Source organism: Macrobrachium rosenbergii, chromosome 19, assembly GCF_040412425.1.
Source record: "Macrobrachium rosenbergii isolate ZJJX-2024 chromosome 19, ASM4041242v1, whole genome shotgun sequence".
Classification (NCBI taxonomy): Eukaryota; Metazoa; Arthropoda; class Malacostraca; order Decapoda; family Palaemonidae; genus Macrobrachium; species Macrobrachium rosenbergii.
In genome coordinates this window covers 36794157-36821716 of record NC_089759.1, presented here as the reverse complement: position 1 = coordinate 36821716, position 27560 = coordinate 36794157, and the positions used below count along the sequence as shown (strand labels likewise).

The following is a 27560-nucleotide window of genomic DNA, read 5'->3' as shown; positions in this document are numbered from 1 at the left end:
TGTGGAGTTGGTACATTCTAAAATACTCTTTAACTGCTGTCGTTCACTTCTTCTTCTTCTTCTTCTTCTTCTTCTTCTTCTTCTTCTTCTTCTTCTTCTTCTTCTTCTTCTTCTTCTTATTATTATTATTATTATTATTATTATTATTATTATTATAAAGGCTACTTAATCAGCAATACTTCCTTGAAGTTTAACGGGGAGGACCATCACGATCCTTTTAGTACTAATTTTGACCTAAATGACGGTGACACTGTTATATTTTCAAGCTATGGGGTCATGTAAAATACGAAATCGTCAAAACCTGGCTACTGATCTCTTGAAGTATAATAATTTCTAATACTTCGGTAATAAAGATTATTTCATCAGCTGTTTGCTGACCTTCGAGATTACTTTGATATAAAACTTCTGATTTCCTTTCAGGTGAGACATCCCGCTCCCGTGGGATTTTATGAGACTTAGACGTTGAATTCAAATGAAGGAAACTGAAATCTTTTTAGGTAACTTCTTTAAGCTTAAAAGAAACTGTAGTAATACCTCTCAACATGTATTTTTGGTCTTTCTATTTTCTGGAACAGATCTGCGAGTCGGCGGCTTGTCAGGCCTGTTATATTTGAATTTCCGCTCATTATTCATCATAGTGAAAATAATTAAAACTTTCAGTGAATGCACCCTGATCCCTTAGCATCGGTAATCCCCTTTACTGTTTCAACATTTGTTACAAGGTTTTTTCCAAATATAGTTGCAGGGCGAAAATCCCATTTAGAGCCCCTTTGTTTAGTTTCAAGGGCGATTCCCAGTCAGATTCAAGGCTTGTTATCAGTCAGATCCCGGTGGCAGAAATGCAAACTGACGCAAAATATCTTGCTTCTCATTTCTCAACCTTAAACTGACTCTGCATTTACTAGCATCAGATGACTGTTCCTGGAGCTTCAGAGACGAATGACGTTGTGAATGATGTAATTAAGTAGGCCAAATTTTTCCTGTAAAGAACAGAGAGGGTAAAATGAAAACTTTCCCGTCTTCTTTGGGACTTCAGTTTATTGCACAAGCTACTGAATATACACTGAACAAATAATACAAAAGACTGACGAACACAGTACACTGTAAACATTTGACCATACAAAAGAGACAAACACCGATTAGTTTTGTTCCTAACGAAAAATGCTATCATTAATACCAGAGATATTGTACAAAGGCCATTGCATGACTAGAACTTTGGTGATGTCGGTACGAGAATTTGAGTTTTTCCATTTTTAGTTTTCATATTCACTTCAGATTTGATGTTTACATGATGTTTACATGATGTAGATGTTTGGTTTTATTTTTGATTTGTTAACAAAACCAGCTTACGATTTTCTGTCAAATGCGCGTGATTTCAGAAATGATTATGTGGCTTCCAAGAAAACACTGTATATCTTTTTTTTTCTGCTGTTATCTTTCTGCTGTTATCGTTATTTCTGATCGATTTCTTAAGAAAGAGCGTTTATCTTGGCTTCTAAAATTAAAGCTTAATGAGGATTGCATGTAAGAAGTCTTGGCAAAATGGCTGATAACTGAGTTATGTACACATGCCAGAATGTCAAGCAGTTAGACAAGAGTGCAAAACAGGTGTAACTTGTGCAGTGTTTATTGAGCGTTTAACAGGTGTAGTGCTCTAAGAAGTTGTAATAGGTTGTGAAAAGTTACCATAGTATGTTTCCGTTAGTTATCTAATGAAGACGGTGTATTCACAAATCTCTAAGCGTAATTTTTATTACAAACGTGAATACGTCCGGGTACAGACATTAATTATATATATATATATATATATATATATATATATATATATATATATATATATATATATATATATATATATATATATATATATATATATATATTGGGTGCCTGCGTACGTCCGCATGCACGTCTACAAAACGGAAACACAGATATTGGGGATAAATCATTTAAAAAAATTTTTTTAATATTGTTCTACGTTGGATACCGACCTGACTACTGCTAAGTTTTGGTTTTAGTATATCTTTCCAAACACCCGGCACGCAATTAACAAAGTCACTGCTGCAACAGGAATATAGTTGCTCTACTCTAGTCTCGAGGTGACGTCACTCACCGAATATTCTAGCACCTCGTTGAAGGCCATATTTGGCCCGGTGCCAAACAGCATTTAGTTCCTGTCTTATCATGACACTCAAGGCTTTGCTTTCCTTTATGACTGCGTAAGTTCTACTCGGCTCACATTCCAGTGCTTCTTTCAACCAGGATAAGTACGCTCTCTCTTCCTGTTGGCTTGCGTGAGGCAACGTGGAACGCCTATTAAAAATACGTCATCAACTTGATTCCGGCGCTGCCTTAAAAATACGCAGCAGATTGGGGAGAAAAGAAAGGAAAAATGTTTCTTTTTCTGGTTCTCGCTTCGTCGCTCAGTGCTCAGCCTGAGCGTCAAGGAGTCTTGTGTTTCTCTTTTAAAGCCTCGAAGGTGTTTAGGAGCCTTTCATTTTCCAGATTATGTGCTGTTTGATCATTCACACCTGACAGGACTTCTGCAATATCTTACTTTATCATTCGCACCTGACAGGATTTCTGTAATATCTCTCTCTCTCTGTTGACCTGCATTTGACATATACATTATATAGCTCACATGCAGACTGATCCCTTCGTAACAACTAGGCCTATACTTTATCAAAAGAAATGACTCTTTTTGTAAAACGTTGTAAGTAAACTATAACATTTGGCGCAGCCAAAGATGAAACCCGTGAACTTCTTCACTATGGCAATCTTGAACAATGGCACGGACACTCTGAACATGAAAAAGTCTAAACTAGCTCTGATTTGATCGCATCATCGAAACGCAAACGTTCACAGACGAAACAAACAAGAGAGTGATCGGAATGACCTTGTTAGATTTACAAAAATATACATACAGTAGGAACAAATTTGTACAGTAACAAGGGTCAGCACTTCAAGGGTCAGTCACAGTGCTTTCTGCAGGCTGGGTGCCGGCATCAGAATTTAAAGCCACGTGAAAACAAATATTCATAGGGGAATTTTCAGTTCTAAATATTTGTCGAAAGTCGTACTGTTTCCGAGTGACAATTAATAATGTTAAAAGTATTTATAATACACACTTTACAGTATGTCGAAAATTTTGCCGTTATGGGGTCACACTGACAATTTTTACCTATAGGTTTCACAAGTTCACTGACGTTTAAAGGTTCAGGTTCAAAAAATATAATATGAATCTCTTGCATGACTGAACAAAAATCCCGAAAATAACCAGTGATTCCTTCCCACATACACATGGCTCTGGATTAAGTACGATATTAATAAATACAACGAAAAGATTGACCTTAACACTAAACATTTACGAAATGAAAATGATATACAGAAAAATAAAAACTGACATTCTAAAATTAACATGAAGATGAAATGTTACTCGATGAAAAATGGGGTTGCGTCATCTCCAGGCTTATTGTTGAAAATGGACGAAAATAATAAGGGATTTGCTCTCATGATATGGACACTATCATAAATCCTGCTTATATATATACATGTATATGTATATATATGTGTGTTTATATGCAAATATGTTTGCAAAAAAAAAGATTCACAATTTGGTACAAAGAAAACAAAGAGGACAGAGCGAGTAAATCCTTTCGTGGACCCACTGTGACGAAGTGCAGGGAACCGATTCCACAATCAGTTCATGTTCTTGATGAAGTTCTGATGGTGAGCTAGAAGACACGAGTCCCCGAATTCTGAAAAAGAAGATTTAAAATACCTTTCATTCTTCTGCGCTTTGATTTGAATGAATGAATGACCTACAGTAATCCAGCTAATCATACGAATGATATAAAATGTTTATGGAGCAAGATACACATACTCTAATAAAAAAAAACTATTTTATTTTAGTGTTTTGGAAGTCATTTTGAAGGTCTGAAGCCTAAACGAAGTGAGAAGGTGAGTGCGGTTGTGTTTACAAAACAACAAAGGCCAGCTTGTAGCGTGGGCGTCTCTCCTTTCGTCTAAGCGTTGTCTCATGTAAGGTCATCCCCACTGGGCATAACGTCATCCCCAAAGGGTACTGATACATTTTCCACGGGCCCTCCTCCCCACCCTCTCTCTCTCCTCTCTCTCTCTCTCTCTCTCTCTCTCTCTCTCTCTCTCTCTCTCTCTCTCTTCAAAATCATTTTTAAGAATCGACAATTGAAATCTTGTTACCAGCTTTCGTTACATTCATAAACAATTTTCACTCTCTCTCTCTCTCTCTCTCTCTCTCTCTCTCTCTCTCTCTCTCTCTCTCTCTCTCTCTCTTCACAAATCATTTTTAAGAATCGACAATTGAAATCTTGTTACCAGCTTTCGTTACATTCATAAACAATTTTCACCCCTCTCTCTCTCTCTCTCTCTCTCTCTCTCTCTCTCTCTCTCTCTCTCTCTCTCTCTCCTTTGTGCCAGCCGGTCGAGGTCAGGGGTCGGCAATGGAGTCCCCACGAATAGGCCCAAAGTACAATCCATCACCGAGGCCGTTCCCATGAAACGTCCTCAAAGAATAAATATATTTGGATGGGAAAGACAACTTCAAGAGTGATTATGAGAAATAAGGGGACGAGAGAAGGAGACGAGAAAGTGTTCAGACACAAAGGGACGATCAAATTACGCGCACATCATGATGGTGTAGCGATTTGAGAGTGTCAATGAAAGGATGAGCCAGTGTTTAGTCATTAACGCAGAATTCTCAAACAACTTACATAAATATGTATATAAATATATATATATGTGTATATATATATATACACATATATGGGTGTGTGTGTGTGAGAGAGTTCTTCTGCAGGTGTAAGTTAAAATACTTAGACTTGCCTACTGGTTTACACAGGAGAGAGAGAGAGAGGAGAATTTATATATTTCTCCCTTTCCCAGTCAATGAGGAGATTCAGTCCATTATTTCCATGACCAAAACATTGCAAGTTCATTTTCCTCTCATTACCTTAAACATCTACAGAGACGCTTGAATTGGTGTGATGACAACTACAGCGATGATGAAGAATCTCGTCCACGGACGATGAAAATGACGACGACGAAGTGACGATGAAGTGAGTGAAAACGTGGAAAGACGATGGCTGCTCATTTGCCGAGATGTTGATCTTGCTGGTCCCAAGAATTTTGAACTCTCTGGTCGATCGTGGAATGTTGTTTTGATTGTTCTGGCTCAGTTGATTTTTTTCGTTTCCGTCTGTTCCAGACCGAGACGTCTATTCTAAAGTGAAACTTGTTTTTTTTTTTTTTTTTTTTTCTGGAAAGAATACGGTTGGACCAAGCCATAACACAGTGAAGGAACTTGCTTTGCTGACACCGTCTGCAGTTGCAGATAGTGATTGTTTCTAATGACTTTTTGCTTCTGCTGTCTATGTCTATTGGTAACGTTATGTAAAAAAAACAATTTTTCATTCGACGAATGTTCACAGCGTTGATGTCTGAAACCCACAGAAATGGGAGGCCAGAGTGATGAAATCCTCCCAATTCAGCTGCTATATACACGGGTCTCCGAAAGAGACCATACCTACATCAACACAGCAGAGTGAAGAAGAAGTGGAAGGAGACGGTGATGATCGTCAGTCTTTTGTTTACTTTTTCAGCTCCTGGGCCCAAACTTCTTGGGGCCAACCTGTGCGACCTCTCTTACATTCGGGGCTTGCGTTGGCGTTGCTGTTGGATGTGGTGATGTTGGGGATGTTGCCATTGTTCATGTTGATGGGGTGGACGTTGTGGGAATTATTGGTGGTATTTTCCGCGTCACAAACCTCCTGAAACGAGAAAGGAGAAGAAAAGTTAAGCAACTTAACAGTGCAGATTTTTACATAAATTTCTGTCTATAAACTGATATCACATAATTCATTACGCCAGGACTGGTAACATAAGAAGCTGTTCAGTAAGTCCTGTTTACTGAAGAGAGGATTCAAAGATGGAAGTGCAAGAGCACAGAATACTTTGGAAAAGTATCGAAGGGGCACCCAGGATAGAACTACGGAGTATGTTGATACCATATATGTAACAAGAGAATATATATCTTGAAGCACAAGAATCCCTTGGTATTTACAGCCCCTAAGTAACTAAGAACAGCGAATGCTTAGAACATCGGACAACTAGTTTGATAAATCATGTGATGTTGAACAAAGGTCTGTGCGCACTGCTAGGATTATCGGAGCGTTTTAGAATGTCACCAAATAAAATGTACTTCATTTATTTGAAAAGGCTTTCGATAGGGGCAATGGAAAAAGCTTTCGGGGAAAAAAAAAATATAAGTATAAGAAACGGCCAGAGACGAGTTGGACTCTGGATACTTAAGAGAACACTAATGGAGGTGCGCTCGTTGTCACCTGTATTTATAAACACTTTAAGGTCTAAATGTTTAAAAGTCATTCATGAGCGGCAGAGGCAAGGGACAGGCCATTGCGCAGACGCACAGTGTCCGAATGGACAGAGCAAAAACACCTAATTACGATCAGGACAAGGCAGTGACTGCTGATGATTCAACAGGCTGACCTTTGGGCTCCCCGAAACTTCCCATCCATAACTGTGTGCCTATGTTTCAGCGGACAATCTATCGTGTCATGAGCAGGGCTTGAATCCGGGGCCACCACAATGAGGAGTCTGGGTAAGACTAACTGCTCTACCTTGCAAGATTTGCGGACGTTAAAAGAATCGTTGCTAAGACATGATGGGCATGCAGATAGGCTTCAGACCAGTCAAACTGGATATTAAAGTCGCGGAAGAGAAACAACCAGTAACTTTGGAAATGTGGAACCTGAGACGGCTAAAGAGAGTAAATGGAGGGAGAACAGGGGTTCTAAAGGTTCTTCTATGGGAGATGAAAGGTACCACATGGAGTACAATAGATCATTGCAAAGAAGTTGGATGGGGCACACCTTCAGAGGGAATGGATTACGAAAGGAGGTCAAATTGGGTAATTACGGTCCAGAGGACCGAGAGAAAGGAGGAAAGGAATCGATGTCCGTCGACTGAAAACAAGTGAGGATCGGATAGATTGAAGAACAACAGATCAGTGTGATGAACAACGACTGATCAGAACACGAGTGGAAAAGTATACGAAGAACGCAGTTTGCTGTTGTTCCAAGTCTCATGAATACCTCAGAATGTTTCAGAATTCACTGGTCATATCTTGTTAAAATAAAATAATTCCATACGAGGGACTTGGACGATCAGACGTATACTTGTATAACAGCTAAAGCAATATCTCAATCAATATTAAATGTACATAACCCATATCTATAGTTGTGTAGACGAAAATGTGTGCAGACTGATGCACACATACATACACATATGCATAAACACACACACACACATATATATATATATATAATATATATATATATATATATATATATATATATATATATATATATATATATATATATATATATATATATATATATATAGATAGATAGATAGATAGATAGATAGATAGATAGATAGATAGATATAAATATGTAAATGAAAATGTGTACAATCTGATGCACACATACACACATACATACATACAAATATGTATATATACATGTACATATATATATATATATATATATATATATATATATATACATGTGTGTATGTGTGTATCAGTCTGTACACATTTTCGTTTACATAATTACAGATATAGGTAAACTACATAAATATTGACTAAAATATTCCCTTTGCTGTTATACACGTACGTATTTTTTTTTTTATCAAATGATTGTCTAAGTCCCTTGTATGGAATTATTTTATTTTAATATATATATATATATATATATATATATATATATATATATATATATATATATATATATATATGGTTAGTTTTCGTTCATTATATGATGAGCCCTTCCCTAGACTCTGTCCCTGAATCCTGTTCGTGTCCTCAATAACTTTCGTTTAAAACAAGGAGAAAAATCACGACACATCAATTTCGTCTTGCGACAGCACGCTCAGCTCTGCTGAAATGACGATTTTGCAACCCGGGTCGGTGACATTTTCCGGTCGAAGTCCTGAGGAATTTGCCATGTGTTGATATCTATTTGTTGAAGAAAGTGATGAAGGATAAATTCTCTCTCTCTCTCTCTCTCTCTCTGCTGCAGTCTATCATGTTCTATTTCCTATGAGCATTAACCAAGTAGCTACATAACTTTCACTCTCCTTACCTTAGCTTCCCGTAACCACTTTCCCTCTCAACCGTCGTGAGATTCGATTTTTATCGCATGTGATTATCAAATTCTTACCCGTATTCACCGCTTCTTGTCTCCTCACACACCTACAGAAACGAATGAACTTGTCAGCAAATGGCCCGGTTAGCGAAATGTCCGGTGTGATGAGAACACAATGAAAAAAAAAAAGAAAGAATTCGGAATACGTTTCCTCTCGTGCGCGAGAATCTTGCGTCGTGTCTTTTGGCAGAAATGGAATCGTTTCGCAAGGCCGCGCCCTCACCTCGGCTCTTCCCAGAAATCGCAGACTCGGTTACCGGGCTGCGTACACCTACTGTAGACCCATAACCTAACCTGCACAAATCTGCACAGTGTTTTTTTGGGCGTAGATGCCCGAATTTTCATAAGTAGGACGCATGTTGATCGAAGTCACATTTCACATTATATTTCTAACGTTCTCTTTACAGTATTTCTGCTCAAACTCAGCACGAAGCGAAGTGAGTTACTCGTAAGACTAATTTATCTTTGGCAGGCTTTTTGGTTAATAGTTAAGCAATGAATTAACAAATTAAGTAAAAAAAAAAAATGCAGCATGGCAAGTACAGTCGAACTGATCTAGAACTATAGTAAAGCATTTTGGTCACAACAGATCTGCCACTCTCCCCAATCGAAAAAAAAGTACTTTGTCGTCAGTTTTGCAAGAAAAGCGACGGAGCATCCACGGTACCCAGCCTTATATTCCACACACACACACACACACACACACACACACACACACACACACACACACACACACACACGTTCTCCTACAAGATGCGCATAAATACGCCCAGTATACCACACGCTGTATGAAAATGAACCAAGCTCATTTTCATCTTTCAAAAGACAAGGTACGCTCGGAAATCAGTGTACTGTAATTTTCCAAACTCTCAACACAGAAGACCTTGAAGTCGTCAATCAAGAAACAAACAAAGCCAGATATTCTGAAATAGGATAAACCTCGAAGGTAATCATTGCGACGAAAAAGCGCCTCCCAGTGGAATGCCTGTGGTTTTTGTTCGCGCCATTGCGAGAGAGGGTGATTAACAGGTAATTGTCCTCCGGTACGGAAAATACCCGGTGACTTATACAACTCAGAGTACAGGCGCGACGGTAACAGAGCTTCGCTTAGACAGAGGCCTCACTTTCTTGTGCAACGTCCGAAGAAAATCCCACGGGAAATGGAGGAAGATATGGATGTCGAAACAGGCGCAGAGAAAACGGTGTTACCCATCGGTGACGCATCACAACAATACGTGACGTCACACCAGGCGAGGCTGGCTGCGGGCGGAGTTTGATGGCTTTTCGGCCGTGGCCCGAGGCCCTCCGTCTTTCCAGGATTATTGCAGTAAATTAAACTCGCTTTCAACGACTTGGGTGGCGCGCTGTTTGCTTCGTTCGAACACTCTCTTATTACACTCGATGAAGTGACATGTAATTGCTTGATTAGATTTCCTCTCTCTCTCTCTCTCTCTCTCTCTCTCTCTCTCTCTCTCTCTCTCTCTCTCTCACTTTAATTAGAATGTTCGCCCCGCCTGCGAAAACAGCAAAGTTCTTCTAAAAACTAACTCTGCCTCTGTTGACAAGAAGAGTGATCTTGTACCTGGTAATTAATCGACTGAATTTATATATATATATATATATATATATATATATATATATATATATATATATATATATATATATATATATATATGTGTGTGTGTGTGTGTGTGTGTGTGTATGTATGTAAGTATATATGTTTACTTAATATGTATGTATATTATATATATATATATATATATATATATATATATATACACACACGTGTGCATATGTATATTATAGAGTGATAGAAAGCGTATTCATTACATATGTGTGCATTATATACGGACGTGTTTGTATAAAATTCACGGTGAGAATGAGAGATTCCTACCAGCTGAACATCGGCGCGAAAACTAAATCTCAAGGCCGTGAAAGAAAGAAAACGAGATAAGGCAGATAAGGAATCGAGACATAAGAGTTCCGTCTTGCGTAAGAACGACTCGTAATATCGAAGCGAAAGAGGCGCACGAAGGGGCGGAGGTGACGCAAGTGATGCTTCTCTCTCTCTCTCTCTCTCGCTTTTCCAACCAGACGCCTGGGTATACCTTAAACGTACTTCCTGTTGCACAAAGAGCCCGTGTTTCTATTTTCGATAGACCCAGGTGTACTCTCGGTACATTTCCCGTTGCTCAAAACAAAATGAGTGCTGTTTCTCGGGACTTTTCGCCGGGCGTTCGACCATTTCCTGCAATCTGTGACCAAATTTTTTTCTTGTTATTTTTAGGCCAGATGCCTGAGCCTGGGAGAGGAGATGAAGAAATTAGCCAAGGCGCTTCCTGTCTCACTTATAAGCCTGAGAAAAAAATGGTCTTCGACGTTTCCCATTACGTACACACAGGAACTGTTTATTTTTTCAGAAAATGACATAGTGGATACCGAGACAAATCGGTCCAAACAGATTGCTTTCGACATGGTGCGATGACCAAATCTCGTATCTAATCATGTAAGACGCTTTGTCCATCATGATGCCGCACAATTATGCCTGTACGTCGCCGCAGTTTCGGTGAATGGACAAAGAAATATTTGCCGCTACAGGTATCTGGTGGGAAGAATGGCTCCTTGTCGCCGACATGTTTAGGGGAGGAGGAATGCCATCATATCCTGTCCTGTCGAGCCTTTTAAAATCGTTGTCCAGATCTCACTCGAACAAAAGTTCGGGAGGCCTTGGAGCCAGGAAATGAGATTTGCTTTTGGATACTGGAATGGACAAATAAGAAACAATTTATGCGCTGCCAAGAACTGGGAGAGCCACGGAAATAGTACGTGACATTTGTCAATTTGCTCTGTGTCTCTGACGTTACGAACATCGCCAGGAATGAGATCATAATCACGTATTTACGAACGGCATTATGTGACGCTCGTTTGAAGTCGACTTTATATTTCTCCATCTAACCATTTCCAGTTCTCTTTGAGTCTCTGTTTCCGAATTTTTCTGGAGAAGCTTTCCAGTGAAAATCTTGAAATCCGGAAGGAAACGAATGGAGGAAAATCCCTTCCCAGGTGGGATTCGAACGCAAGAAGATAAGTGCAATTATACCACGAAGAAGGATAATAATTTAACTCATCACATACTTACACATTTCTGTCTAATTCTCTTGCATTTACTGGATGTCCAAATGAAGCCCTTCCTCATAATCGTAACTTAATGCTAAGTGTAGTGTCTGTAAAAACCCATTTTCAGTAATGCACTATATGTACCTTAACTCTTGGGGACATTCTCTCTTAACTTTGGGAACATTCTATGTTTGGAATATATTGCGCCATGTTTGAAATAAGTTATGTTGCTGCCAAGGTGCTTCTATTATTACGCTATTCTCCACACCTATACTACACTGAGTGCTTCCTAAATTCATGGGCATGAGGGTATTCCATCTACAGAACAAATTGGCGAGAACAGCTTATACATTATTACAATAAGAGTGAAAGTTTGGATAGCTGGGCGAATAAGCTTGTTGTCTCGCGGTAATAAATGTCATTACACCTATACGTCTAAAATACGTTATCTAATATATGATTCTTTCCTGATGAGAAGAGCCAAAGCGAACAGAATCCTAAATCTAGGTCTGATCAATTTTCCTTTCGTACGTACTGTTGCAGTTATAACAATCATGATAATAACAATAAATGACATAGCCCTATCATTTGGAAAAAGTATAATAATGGAACTTTGATTTTTGTCTCAACAAGCACTCTCTCTCTCTCTCTCTCTCTCTCTCTCTCTCTCTCTCTCTCTCTCTCTCTCTCTCTCTCTCTACTTGCGAAGATACAACGAGGAAATGTAGCGTTACGCACATTTTACTAGACAAACAAACTTCATGCACGTAAAGACGTGGATATACATAAACATATATGAAAATAATACCCCCTCTTGTACTCTGTACTCTTAAACTCATTTCCGCTGAGTCATCGTGAAGCACCAACTCTCACTGGAGTTCTAAAATTAGGCGAAGCGTCCCTTTCTGGTGTTTCCGGCCTCAAGTGTTGGCCGTAAAGCATTTCAGGTTCTGGCCTGCGGCTGATGGCTTAATGGATGCACCTGTCTCGCGGACACTGGCTGCAATTCGGACTAGTAATGGTTGGTTGCTTAACGCTCATTTATAACAAAGGAACACTGGATAATAGCTAAGATGTATTGACAAGTCAGCTGAACACACACGCACACTTATATATATATATATATATATATATATATATATATATATATATATATATATATATATATATATATATATATATATATATATATATATATATATATATATATATATATATATATATATATAAAGAACTAAATATTATCATGATAATATCCATCTCTCTCTCTCTCTCTCTCTCTCTCTCTCTCTCTCTCTCTCTCTCTCTCTCGGTTACAGGAAATGCAAGGCCGTCGGGAACTACTTGAGCGGAGGGCGATACCTGTGATCTTATATGCTAACAGGGGCGTAAAAACTGAGGCTTCTCACTGTTCCAGGCGTCAAGCTGTCTGAACGCCACCAGTGGTTGCCTGAATGTTCGTCATAGCTGAAAGCGGTCTTTATTTTGTGTGTGTGTGTGTGTATTTTATACATACATGATATGTAAATAAATAGATAGATAAATATACATACATACATACATTTATATTTATATGTATATACATATATACACACACTCACACGTGTGTGTACTTGTTCGATAACCAATTTATTTGCCAATACAAGTGTGTGTACGTGCGTGTGTGCGTGAGAGAGAGAGAGAGAGGGAGAGTGTTTGCGTATGAACATCCAGAATTACCTAAACAATATTAACTACTTTCTGGTCGTTTCAATAGTTAAACAAACAACAGATTAGGCCAAAAATCATAATACATTTGGTCTAGTGGACCCAGGTCCTATATATGTTCCCTTAGTGTGTGCAACCAGCCTGAACTTTTCATTTTCTTTAGTCATCATTATATTATTTTTGCCTCATCTATCCAGTGAATCTATGAAGTGAATTTAAACAGATAACACCTTCGCCTTCATGCAGTAATCAAACATTTTAAAAGTTTTACAAATTCGTCAAGAGAAAAGTGAACTGAAAACATAGGACTATATATTTCAGGGCAATTTGGTTAGTTGAGTCCATGATAACCAGTATTCAGCATTTACAAAGAAACCACTGTAATATATATACATATATAATGTATATATAAATATACATTTACTTTTTAGTCATCTTGACAATACTAGAGTAAATGTAAATTAAAATACACTTCTCCAGAACGCAATGGTCTCGTAGTGATAGCTTATGCAACGCTGTTCCTGACAGCAGGAGAAATGGGGTATGAACCAGTTTTTTTTAATTTTTTTTTTTTTGCCGTCGGTTATCGATATCGGTTACTTGCAGATACTTGGAAAGTGTTAAGTAATCGGAATCACCCATTTCCGTTGACGTCATCACTGTAGCGATTCCGCTAGCTTAAAGAATCGTAATATGTTTCGCCTTTCCTGAAAAAGACGTCCTGAAATATAACGTACATTTTTTTTTTATCTTTTTTTCACGTTTTTTGTGCTCTTAACCGATTAGGTTTTCTGCAGAACAAAATCCCTCTCAAATTAGAATAGTTTCCGGTGCTGGGTGCGTCGCCTCGACGCAATCAGAGAAAAAGAGAACGTGGACGAGCCTCCGTCAGATTAAACACGGAAACGTAATGATAATTAGGCCTTGTTCTGAGAAACAAGTCCTTCGTCCTTTGAAGACTCGCTCCGCATTGCAGCAGCTTATCTCTTTTTTCGATGTACACGAAATCAGACGCAAACATACACTCAGTTTATATATATATATATATATATATATATATATATATATATATATATATATATATATATATATATATATATTGTGTGTGTTTACGAACTTGATCGATGAAAGTGAGTCTTGCTTTAAAATAAAGTTTTATCATACTACCGGTACAGTGAAGAAAAGCTGTAAAAACCAGTTAAAGTTTGAAAGTGCTTGGATGAACAGAAAGAAAATTGAGAAATATTGGGAAGCGATGGAAATGCACGTCGCTTGAAACTAGGGAAGCAGAAGAATTAGAGGTATTTATTTCTGGTGATAGAAATTCATTTCTCGCTACAATGTGGTTCGGATTCCACAATAACCCGTAGGTCCCGTTGCTAGGTAACCAATTGGTTCTTAGCCACGTAAAATAGGTCTAAAATCCTTCGGGCCAGCCCTAGGAGAGCTGTTAATCAGCTCAGTGGTCTGGTAAAACTAAGGTATACTTAACTTAGTCTATTCATCCACGATGACACATGGATGAATAGTTGGGTGGATGCAAAAGATTTCGAAGAGGAGAGGGATGTTTGCGGATGCCAAAGCCTGGATGCATGGATTGCAAAGCCAACCGCCCTTCAAGGAAATGAGACACAGTTGATGACAGAAAATAGAGGAGATTAACTTTCACGCAGCATTTGTGAAACAAGAAAGGTTGAAACAGCGGAGATTTGAGAGAGATGACGCAGTGGAAAGGTAAAGATGAAACTGCATTGCGAGGAAGGTTGGTCCAGTGAAGAGAGTGAAGGACGAGAGTCCGGTGAGCAACTGGAAAGTTTTGCGAGGAATAAAGAGCCGGTGAAGGAAGCGTAAGGGCATTGGCATGCATGAAGTGTGAGTATGTTGCAAGATAGAGTGGAGTATGCAGTATGGGTTAAGGGTCAAAGCTCTGCTGATTCTTCTGTGTAGTTTAAATGAAATGGTCGATGTTTCGGAAGTTGGCTCCTATAGGAATTCCTTACTTCTACAGGTAAATGAGGAATATGGTAGTTACTGTTCCTTTGTTCTCGTTCGGGTACACCCTCTTTTAGAGAAAACGGCTTAGTAAGAAAATTATATATATATATATATATATATATATATATATATATATATATATATATATATATATATATATAATCACATTAGGCTTGCCATCAAGTTTCTAATTCATAATCCATTACTAACGTTAACAAGACAGAATGGATTTTTTTCAGAAAATGGCCTGAAATCAACGGCAGAGCTACTAATCGTACTCATAAGTAAAGGAAAGGTTATACTAATGTGAAGTTCCTTGCCCAGTCTCGTTTGGCAATGCAGAGACAGAAGGCCCACACTAGGCCTATACTACCCCCACTCACACCTGACTAAAGCCAGCTAAATCTACACCCACTACCAACCGCCATTCACGGTTTCCCTGGCTTATATAACAGTCCACGTACGTCAGTATTTAGTTTCTTGTTAAGCCATCTTTCTTTGTATTGCAGCTCTGCTGGGGGTAGGTTATTGAGACGAATGGTCACCACAGGACTCTCTCTTTTATTTAAAGTACTCGGGTTCTCCGAAGACGAAGACGTGTGGCGACATTTCCTCAGCGAATCTCCTGAGGAAACGAAAGTCAAAATCCGGCCAAATGTTGTCAGGTTAACCATTTCCTGTTGGTCATTAGAAGTTGAGCTTACCGAGTAACCCCGAGAAATGAGAGAGAGAGAGAGAGAGAGAGAGAGAGAGAGAGAGAGAGAGAGAGAGAGAGAGAGTTCTACTGTATCACACTCTACTAACAATAATAATCTTTTGATAGCCATATCGCGAATAACGATGTCCGCTTATAAGAATTTTTATAAAATCACTGATACGTGAATTATTCACAGCTTCCTTACCCTCCCCTTCATAAGATAATCACTAGAGTATCCTATTTCTTATATTAATTTTGAACATTCTCATAATTGAGGCTGGGCATATTTATTTCAACAATCGGAAGAACGGGAAGAAAAAACGTTTGCATCCCGAAGGAGATGATCGCTAGAGTTTGCTGGCTCGTCTAAGTCACCATCACAAGAGGCAAACAATTTCCTGTGCTTCAACTCAAGGCAATGTATGTTATGGATACAGAGGAACCTTTTTGTCCTCGCTTAAATAGCGTGCATAACTTACATATTTCAGATATTACACAAAAACAATGCATTCAACAGTACCCATGGGTTTCGGGAAGCTCTTTCCCAATCTTTAGACGCAATAAATTAAAACAACAAAGAGTTTATTTTCATCCGAGGTGCAGTTAACGTTATTTGGGCAATATCTTTACTTTTGTCTGTTTTTCATACCTACCATTATTACTATTATTTTTCGGCAAAGTGTAATGACAGTGATTTATAAATACAAACTGGTCAGGGATATTTCCATATTACGAGGATTCTCTCCATCTTCATCTAAATTCATTTCTCGCCATAATGTGGTTCGGATTCCACAATAAGCTGTAGGCCCCGTTGCTAGGTAACCAGTTGGTTCTTAGCCACGTAAGATAAATCTAATCCTTCGGGCCAACCTTAGGAGAGCTGTTAATCAGCTCAGTGGTCTGGTTAAACTAATATATACTTAACTTTTCTTTATTAACATTGTTATTTTCTAGCACTGTAATCATGAGACGTATAGTTAAAAGGAACATCTCCCCTCACTTCATATTTGTGCCTAATGATCTGCCTCTTTGCCAAGTTTGAATGAAACACCTCTACTACAATAGAAGTTGCTGTGACAAGGAAACGATGGCAGACATAATGAAGGAAAGACTGAAGAGTAAATATTGGAAAGACTGAAGAGTAAATGTTCTGCTTCCATTCACATCTATGCCTTGTGATCTGACTTTGTGCCAAGTTTGACTGAAATCGCTTCATCCTTGTAGGATTTGTTGTGATAACAAGCTCCACATGTCAGTCACTGACGGACAGACCCATCCATGCGGTCTAACACTTCATCAAGTTTAACTAAGACCCATTCGACCAGGTAAGAGGAGTTGTAGTGATAAGGTGAGCGCGACAGACGCACTTATGGACACGGACCGATACTTTTTCAAGCACATCTATGCATAATGGTCTATTTTCTTATCAAATCTGACTGAGTTCCATACAGCCACGTAGGAGGAGTTACAGTGACTGTGTAACTGTAACAGACGCACTGATGAACAGTAGACGCACGGACAAATGGACAATTTTACTGTAGGCACATTTATGCCTGACGATTTACATCTGTACTATTTTTACTTGACTCTATTTAGAACCGTATAGAAATTGCTATGATGATATAAGCGAGACAGGTAGCACTCTCAAACAAACTATCTACCTCTGTGATAAGTTTGACAGAAATCTTTTCAGATAGGTAGTACTAGTTAAGGATAATAGAGACAGACACTCATACAAACAGACAGGCCATCTTCCTTCATGCACATCTACACATACTGGCATAATGGTATACCTTTGTGCCAAGTTTGATCGAAAGACCTTCAACCGTATAAGTGGAGCTGCGTTAACACGTTAAACGTGACTGACCACTCAACCGACAGTTGTGTGTGTCTTGAAACGACTCGCTGAGCTTTTCTGTCATCAACCTTTCCTGTGTGTGTGTGTGTGTGTATGTGTGTGTATTTCATTATTGTGAGAAAAGTATTTGACAGGGTAATCTATCTGAAACTCGTCGGAAGCTGCATAAAGTGCTAAATCCTTATACGCAAGTGGCATGCACACTGACTGTTTTCCATGCAGTTCTGTCAGGTGGGGTTGCATAACCTTGTCTGTGTCATATGTCTACAGATTTGCTGAATGTTAAACTAAGCTCACTCCCAATCAGATTCACTGATAACGTTAAATAACCTCTGCTACGCCAGCGATGTTTAAAATCTCTCCATCAGTCCAAGGTCTCTAGCAAACAATCGATGCCTGCCGTAGTTATGCTGATAAAATTGAAGTATTATATAATGCAACTGAGACCCAGTGCATGACGTTGCTCCCTAGATTGCATAAAATTCCACTGAAGAGCCACAAATATTTCTCGGGAATTACCAGTAACTGGAGCACATTACCACGGATGAACTATGAATGATTCACAATGAAGAATTGAGTGGCAAAATACGAAAGCCGCTACAAGATGGCATCTGATGTTAGATGGTGAGCCACGATAGGTGAAAGAATCTAACGCCGAGAGTAAGGAGGTCAAGTACTTCCTTTCGAGAGTCTCGATCATTTGTGCAACTGAGGACAGCTGAAATTATGACCCTATATGCTGCAGCCTCGTCTCCGGTGGCGTCTCCTATACTCTCTGTGATAGAGTACTAGTCCTAGTATTGAGAGTTATGTCATTGCAGAGACATGAGTAACTACCAGACACTAAGTCTTAGACGCTGATAGTGTACTAGTCCAAGTATTGAGAGTTTTGTCATTGCAGAGACATGGGTAACTACCAGAACCTAAGTCTTAGACGCTGCATTTGCTAAAATAGTCGCTTTTCATTTAATCGGCAGTGTTTTAGAGAGAGAGAGGGTTCTCTTTAGTATTACAAAGCACCCTTCTCCAGAGCTATACCATTAAGCCTCCACAGTCAAAACATTTCCCGAGAGCGTGAATCTAGGTCTTTAAACAGATCTCTCTAACCTGAAAACTGTCATGACGAAATCTAAAGGCGTCTGCGTTTACAGTTTGGTGACCTAGCGGGCGGGAGCAGTCTAAAGACCTTGCAGACGTGAGCCGAGCGCTGCACCACTCAGCCATGGTACCAACTTTGGCTGACTGCTTCTCCCAACGGTGGGCGGTTGGGGTACCTCATTTGTACACCAATACATATATATATATTATATATATATATATATATATATATATACAGTATATATATATATATATATATATATATATATATATATATATATATAGAGAGAGAGAGAGAGAGAGAGAGAGAGAGAGAGAGAGAGAGAGAGAGAGAGAGAGAGAGATTTATACGTATCTGTGATTTTTAATCGATCACGATCTTCCGAAAGTAACGTTTGTTAAAGAAAAAAAAAAAAAAAAAAAAAGATATGTGTGCAGTCTTTCATTTGTAGAGCGACGCTTACAGTACACCTGAAGCTATGAAGCTAGAGCATTGTCAAGTTAGTAACATCACAAGGCTCGAAAATTAGCATTCATCGGAAAATTACAATATGACACTATCGTCAAAACGTATTCAGCAAGGACATTTCTCTGTGGTTGTATATACTTACTTTTATGTAAGCTAATAGAAATATCTGTCAGTGCGTAAATTCATATTGTTATTGTGTGTGCAAAGTATGTGTGTATGTTTGTGCCACATATCTTTATGACATTTCATGTCAGTCCACAAAAGCCTAAAAGCTTCTAAAGACATAAATTTTAGGACGGAGGTGAGAAAATAATTAGGTTTTGAAAAGTTTATGTTTGTGGTTAAGTGACCTCGGATGACCACAGGTCCGTGAATGGGGCACCGCGCTCTGACCGAGAGGAGTTGCCAACCATTAGTGCCCCTATTAAGGCCTGGGCATGCTTCTAAAAGGCAGATTCCTCACTCCGTCCTGAAAGCGCTCTCTCTCTCTCTCTCTCTCTCTCTCTCTCTCTCTCTCTCTCTCTCTCTCTCTCTCTCGTGTAATGTTAGTTTTTGTTTCTTACTGAAAAGGTGATAAGTCTGTTAATAATAATAATAATAATAATAATAATAATAATAATAATAATAATAATAATAATAATAATAATAATAATAAGATACTTTAACGGGTACTTGTGGTCCAGTGGTTAGGGTCTAGGTGCGATTTCCAAAGCCCAATTAACGCTACGGGCGAATCCCAATATAGGTCGTACTGCCTTAGTTGACCTAAATAGTGAATTATAGGTACCCATGTTAGACTGACTGTGGTGGGTCGCTACCAGGCTGAAGAAGGCGTGGGTCTAGCAACTTCATCCCAAAAGTTGCTGAGGAGAGGAAGGATTTACGCAATAAGAGCAGAGGCATTTGTTGAAAAACTTATAGGACCTTATTTCAGTTCTTAACCATATTAAAATACATGACCAACGATTGCGATGGGTTTAGTTATCACTATTAACTACTAATCACAGAGAAAACGATGCCAAAGAAGCTATGGGTCTAATGATAAGCAACCGGAGCAGAGAAGTGAAAAGTAGCGGTAACAGGAAGCCCCAATATAATCAGAACCAATTCTAGTCACACCAGGACCTCAAACCTTAGGCCCACATTTGAAATGCTCCGTCACTGGAGTGCCCGAAATGTTTCTGATTATGGCATGGGTAAGTCTTTGCGTTTGCTTCCACTGCGACCTTTCACCTAAAATCCACGAGCCAAATCAGCTATGATAATAAGAAGATTAATAATAAGTCTACTACTGGAGTGGTGGTGGTGACAACGCCACTGTAACATAGATGAATGAAAGCGCAACAAACCCTCAGTTATAGACATTTCGTCGGCACATGTAAACATTGTAGAATCACAAAACAACACCCGTGTAGCAGAAGACCGTCATCAGAGAACATTAATAACGAAATCGCCATGAGCCAAAAATATGCTAACAGCAATAATGGCGATGACGAAAAACAAATGGAATAAAAATGACAGAAGAGCAACGAAACATAAGCAATTACAGTTACAGTGCCACAAGATCTAAACTGAATGAGAAGAGCAAGAAAAACATCGTAGCTTTGTAACTTGTCTGTTTAACTTCAGTGTTCGAGATGTGTTTGGTCTAGTCTGAAGCACAGGCACTGATGCCGGTCGTAAGGATAACGATACTCATATTATTTAGAGAGCTTACTGTGAACATATTAAGCAAAATGGTGACGACGTGAGTTTATTAGCTGCCCGAGAACAGAGAGAGAGAGAGAAAAAGATCCTCCTTCTCGTGGTCCCAGGGGTAAAGTTTTCCGCAACATTACATATCAGTAACAAACATGACAGTGATACAGCACTTTGATCTCACGGTTGACAGACAACGAACCTCCTTGCCTCAAAATGTACGCTTTCTCTGTTTGATGTCAGCTGCGTCCTTCAGATCGCTCGTGATAATGCGCCCCAGATACGGAAGCTCTTACAAATTCCAGACGGTGATTCGCCAAGAATATTTGAGAATCTTCCGTCCATTCAAGTAATTTAGGGAGCCATGACCCACACCGTGTTTTGGTTTCCTAACAAATGAACTCCCATATCTATAGCACGTAGCAGTAATATGCTGGAGGCCTTATGCTGAGGAAGACATTAGAATCATGTACTCAACATAGCGGGGGCTACTGATATCCATTCCAGTGAAACGCATTCAATTAAGTACAGCAAGAGCGGGCAGGAAATGATGAAACGAAACTGTTCTTAGAGCTTAATTATTTTCTAAAATATTCACTGCAAAGGTACAAAATACACAAGAGCGCAGTGTACTGAATAGATAGATAGATAGATAGATAGACCCAGCCAATCTTTGCCCCTCCGCCCGGACTCGTCCGGTCTTGAAATGTGGTGTTTTTCTCCTTCAACTTCGCAGCAAATCGTCCCGAGTCGGACCCAGCCGAGGAGCGGGTGTGTTCCCTCCGACCACAAAAGCCTCTCTCGAACCACAATTGCTTCGCTTTTTTCGGTTGTTTTTGTAACTTGATCCTTAACGATGATTTTTCCATCCCTTTTAGTCCGTCCATTCCCTTTCTTTTTCTTTTTTTTTTCCTTCTTTCTTGGAGAGAAATTTTTTTTCTACTTTTTCGTGTGGAAACAAATGGTGCCATAGGTTCATTATTGCTGTGATTATTGTCGCTCTTATTATGATTATTGTTATTATTAATAGGTTTTTCACAGGAGGAACGAAGAAACCCTAAATATATATATATATATATATATATATATATATATATATATATATATATATATATATATATATATATATATATTTTTTTTATGTATACATATACCTCCCGGTAATTTTATATGTGAGTGACTGAGATTATTTAAAATCTACTGGATACCTTTTCACTAAGGAGAAGATGCAGAAATGTTCACAGAAGATAAACAGTTTTCTTGCACTGACTTCTATCAAATAATAATGATTTTCAACCGAGGAATTAGTTCCGATGTCAGATTTTGGCACAGATTTGATTATTTCCTTATAGCAAGTCGTCCTTTATTTTTGAAGTTTTTAATGTATGAACCTGGAGAAAGAGCTCGTGCTGGCATATAGCCATCTTATTCAAATTCAAGAATTACGTAATACATGCTGCTGTTGCCACGTATGGACTGATTGTTAATTAATTAATTTATTTATTTATCTATTTATTATTTCAATACAAACGAACCTTTCACGCTGCCACCTTTAAACGGCAGGGAGATAAAAAGTGAATAAAAAGATCGACTTCCCAATTAGGTAATCTTATAAGGACAAGCCTTAAAGCCTGGACCGCACAGTCATTCGTTCGTGTTTTTTTTATCGACGTGATTTTCATATTTTTTAGTGCTTGTTAATTCATTTAACGGAATTAAATGAAATTTTTCGGCACCCCCTTTCGATAATCTCTGTCTGGTCCTCACAGCATCAGTATACACGTTCCCCCTTAAGCTGAGATCCATCTTCATTCCACTGGGTACCCAGGGAGAGCTGTTAATCAGCTCAGTGGTCTGGTTAAACTAAGGTATACTTAACTTTTTTCACGGGTGAGGAACCCAGCACTAAGACAATGGAGTCAGTCGGGAGATGAGATTTGAATTTAGTTACTTTATTTACTGGACTGGGAAGGTATTATCTTGGTATATCATTAACACACTTCCCAAAAGATGACACATTAGCTTTAAAATGACATAAGTACCGACCAAAGACGATTCGGTTGAATATTGGATTACGATTTCATTGCTCCAGGAAAGAACCTCTAATATCTTCAGGCTTCATTGGGCTCATGTGGATGCATATTGTATAAAAATCGTAACCCGTTCAGTGGCCTGGACCTTCGACCTTCAAAGGTCAAACTTGGTAAAACTCAATCATCAGGGTTTGATTGATATTATTTCAACTCAAGAAGGTCACCACATATGTGCAATCTCTTATGAAGCTTTACAAACCCCCAAAACCTGAGACATTAACTTTCGACCTTCCAGGATCGAACTTAGCATAATCATTTAGTAATATCCAGTATAATTTATTAGCATTGAAAAGATGCTACAAATGCGTAGAGCTGGTCATAAAGCTCAGATTTGGTAAGATTACCTATTGTGGAAGAATTTAAACGACCCAAAATCTACGACCCTGAATGAATATTACGGAAATGATGGTAGATTTGATATTCTGAAAAAGGATACCTTGAATACATAGAGGACTATAAAATAAACTTCTAAAAATCCCAATTACTGATGTTGGGCATCGGAAGGTCAAACTTTGTGAAGAGTTTGAAAGTGTCACCTAATGAATGTTTCTTCGAAGTTTCTCTGGATCCGTTCATTGTGTTCCAAGTGATCCTTTGCCAAAGGCTAGACCTACAGGTTGGCAGAGAGACCCACGGGGCCGAAAACATAACCACTCATATTTTTAAAATCTGGATGACGCGTCCCGAAATCTTTTGACATCTGGTCCATTTCGCTCGTAAGCAGGGTCTGAACGAAGGCGACCTCACTCAACCGTCAACAGGCAGTGAGGGAAGATCTTTTCATCGGGGTTAAGCTCGTTTCATTGCGTAGCGTTCATCAGCCTTATTGGCAGCTTGGGGAATATAGTTAACACCAGCTAGTTAATCGTCAAATGGTTTGCATTGAATAATGCTGAATATCAGGAGAGTTGGGCAACCTTTACCCACAGATGATTTCTACACATTGCTGAGCACTGGTTTCATCAGTCTAACTTTGATTATTAAAAGAAGAAAAATAAAATTCATTCGTTCCCGAGACCAAATTTTAATGTTATTTCGCTTTTGGAAATGACACCCGAAAAGCATTCATGATTGCTTACAGTGATAGCCCTTCTGCATAGCATAACAGTAGCTCCTTAACAATGAACTTTAAGAAATACATGTATACATAATATATGTATATGAATACATACATATATATATATATGTATGTATGTATATATATATATATATATATATATATATATATATATATATATATATATATATATATATATATATTTCTTTAACCGCTGAATCGAAGGTGGTGTACCCACGACGTCTGACATTTCTTGGCGGTCTCCAACCCAAATACTGACCTGATTCAAACCAAAGTTGCTAAGTGTCACCAACAGAGTGTTTATGAATCATGACTTGAAAGTATCGGACAGCGATTATCTATCCACTGTTTTTCTGTTAAAACCAAATGAAAATAGAATAATGGTTAACGTAAGTTTACAGGTGAAACTGTCCAATGCTCACGTATTAACTCGTTTATTATATATATATATATATATATATATATATATATATATATATATATATATATATATATATATATATATATATATATATATATATATATATATGGCCATTTTTGTAAATTTTCTTCTACATATCAGTGGTGTTTACATTACAAAAGCTATCAGTGTCATCGTATCTGAAAGATCTGACAATGAAATAGAACAAAATGACGCTGTTCATTTGCTAGCACTTTCGTTGCTGTTTAAGAAAACTAACTAAGCAAGCGTAAAGATATTAGTTCTGTTCCTTAAACTATATTCTTCAAAGCATGAAGAATACCACGAGGGACATTGTTTGCGTAAAGGTCAAGGTGTAAACACCTGCCATCGGCATTTAGGGCATGGGTATGGAATAACGCCTACAGAAGACTTCCAGGTCCCTGCAGAAGTTACTCTCAAGGTGGTTTTGTGATGACCAATTAATTCTCCAAACTTTGAAGAAAGAAGCTTAGGTGATCTAGGCTGTAAGTACCATAAAACAGGTTAAGTGTTCCCGCCACCTGAAAGTGATGGTGAAGAACAAAGGATATCAATGATATCAAAATATCTTTGAGAATACTTGGTAATGACACCGAATAGCCCAGAAGACTCAGCGCAGACAAAAGTCCAGATATGCAAAATAGAACAGATTACTAATAAGAAATTGATTGTTTAGAAAATAAAGGCTGGGGTGAACACCTGTCTAATTTTAATACGATCGGTGACGCCTGGACTCATTCAAAGCGTATGTGTGTGTGTATGTATATATATACTCATATGTATATAAAGCTTACATCACGCACCAGTGTAAAGCCTTGGTGGAGACAATACCACCATTTGTAACCAATTTCCCAAAGCTATCAGAAGCGGCAGGGAAAGTAATCACTATTATTAGGTCAAACGCTTCCCTTCCACTCAAGTTGGCTTTCCCGCACCCAAAAACATTTGGCGCTTGAGGACAGTTTTCCCGGCCAGGTGTGAGAGCCAGCAGGTAGCGAGTTAATTGGCTAATAATTGGACAATAGGAGGGGCCGAGTGACACCCGCCAAGTTGATTGGTTGTTTTCGGAGGGGCCACCCGGGGAGGCCTCCCCGGAACCACGAGAAATAACGACGGAAGAAAATTTTGGATTTCCTGAAAACTGGGGGTTTCGGCGAGTTGGCGTTGTTCGTTTTCGTTCCTCCGAGTCGATGGGGTCTTCCTCCGTCTGTCGAAATTACATTTGTCCTCATTTTTCTTCATTGAGAAGGTCACGTAGATGTGGTATTTCGATCCCAAATTGAGAGGCGAAATGTTTCCGTTTTGTCTCACCTTTGAGGCAACGAATTCAGCCTTGCCTTCCAGAGCCGTCAAAGAAAGTGAACCCAAGTTGGCTTCGGCTAAATGTGGCAATTTCTTACCGAAAGAACATTTGCAATAGAATCACTACAAACAGGAAGATGGAAATTACACAACCTATATGATAAAAGTAAGTGTATGGAACGAATACACGAAACTGGTATAAAGTAATAACAGCCTCCAAAACCTTTCAGGAATCACAAAAAGTCCAAAGTTCTAATGAGGCTTGAATACTTTCCTGATTCACGTTCAATCATATTACAAAAATCAGCATCCGTATTAGCGTATTACAAAGTCGAATTTTCAATACCAGACATTTTCTTGCTTTGAGAAATGAACATATCCATTTCATTCTTACATATTCAAAGCTGTTCTTCGTCAGTCCGTTCATTAGCGGACGCCACCTAAGGAACCTGAGCCAGCAGACCAGGGTCGTCAAGCTATTTATTCAGAGGGCTATTTCATGCAGAATCAAAAGTCAAGCGGGCCACTTTGCTATTTTATGCCGAAATATTCAAGGGGATGTGAGCTATAAAGTTATATTTGTAATAAGTATTTTTAAATGCGTCTGTTGGTTAATCATTTATATTTGCCACTGTTTGGCATTCAGGAAGTATCGATGTCATACACAAAATAGTATGTCACGTTTCCATAAAATGCTGAATTGTAGTAATAACTAATAAGTGTTTAATGATATACCTAGCATCGATAGCTCTAAGGAGAATGGTAGTATTTGCTTATTCTGCGTATTTTGAAAAATTTAAATTAAGTCGGCTCACATCTCGGCTCAGATTCAAGGTTCATGTCACTGGAAGGACCTACCAACTTTCATTTTACTAGCTGAATGAATAAAAATGCGGTCATAACTTTTCTATTGTAGTTGAGAGACGCGTGTTAACAAGATCAAAGAATTCAATTGTAAATGGATAAATCCTCATAGAGTTAACAACTGGTACCTTTACAGCCCACTAATATGTAATTTACGCATCATTAAAGTCTAATTGATAGCTGCAAACAAAGATTAAACTCTGTGAGCTGATAATAAGTTTTTTGCCAGATGCAAATTATTAAGTATAACAAGTGAAAATAACCTCTGAATACAGTATTCTGGGCAGAGGCGCGATCAACAAGAACAATATCAAGGAAAAACCAGACACTAAAAATCCTAAAGTCGAAAAATATTTCCCTTCAAAAATAAGCATAACTTTCTTGCGCAGTACAGGAGTAGAACAAGGTCTGCCCTGCAACTGCTCAAGCCTTCTAATTCTGCTGAGCTCAAATGTAAATTATTATTTAGCATACACTCTACTTGTTATCTAAGCGGTTGATGCGTGTGCTGTGAATGACAACGCAATATTATATAAGACTTACATAGAACATTGTATTTATCACGAAGTATACTAATATCATTATCGATTTCTACAGAGTTCTACGTCCGTAGTTGATATTTTGAATGATGGATATATTTTCCTACTGTGAAAAATCAGAAGCGGGCCATTACTAAAAATGAAATAGGCCACTTCTGGCCTTTCTGTCGACTGTGGCACGGCTGAAAAATTTGGTTATCACGAAGCGCACCTTTCTGTGAAGGCTTTCATTTTGACCATTTGAAATGGTCACATTTAATAACTTTGTTTACAGTGCATACCTCGTGATCGTGAGAACTGACCTCCAGCGTATTACTTACGAGGTTTCATGGCGATAGAGAG

At 38.5% G+C, this 27560-nt stretch overlaps 1 protein-coding gene across 1 annotated transcript in view; it reads right to left on the bottom strand.

The window, feature by feature from the left end:
• Positions 1-1020: 1020 nt before the first annotated feature.
• Positions 1021-27560, bottom strand: part of LOC136848848 (heart- and neural crest derivatives-expressed protein 2-like) — a 36360-nt gene continuing 9820 nt past the window's right edge. The window contains exons 2-3 of the mRNA XM_067121644.1: positions 4988-5804; positions 1021-3755 (exon numbers count right to left, since the gene is read on the bottom strand). Coding sequence (XP_066977745.1) covers positions 5625-5804 — 180 coding nt within the window. The 3' untranslated portion in view covers positions 1021-3755; positions 4988-5624. The remainder of the gene's footprint in view (positions 3756-4987; positions 5805-27560) is intronic.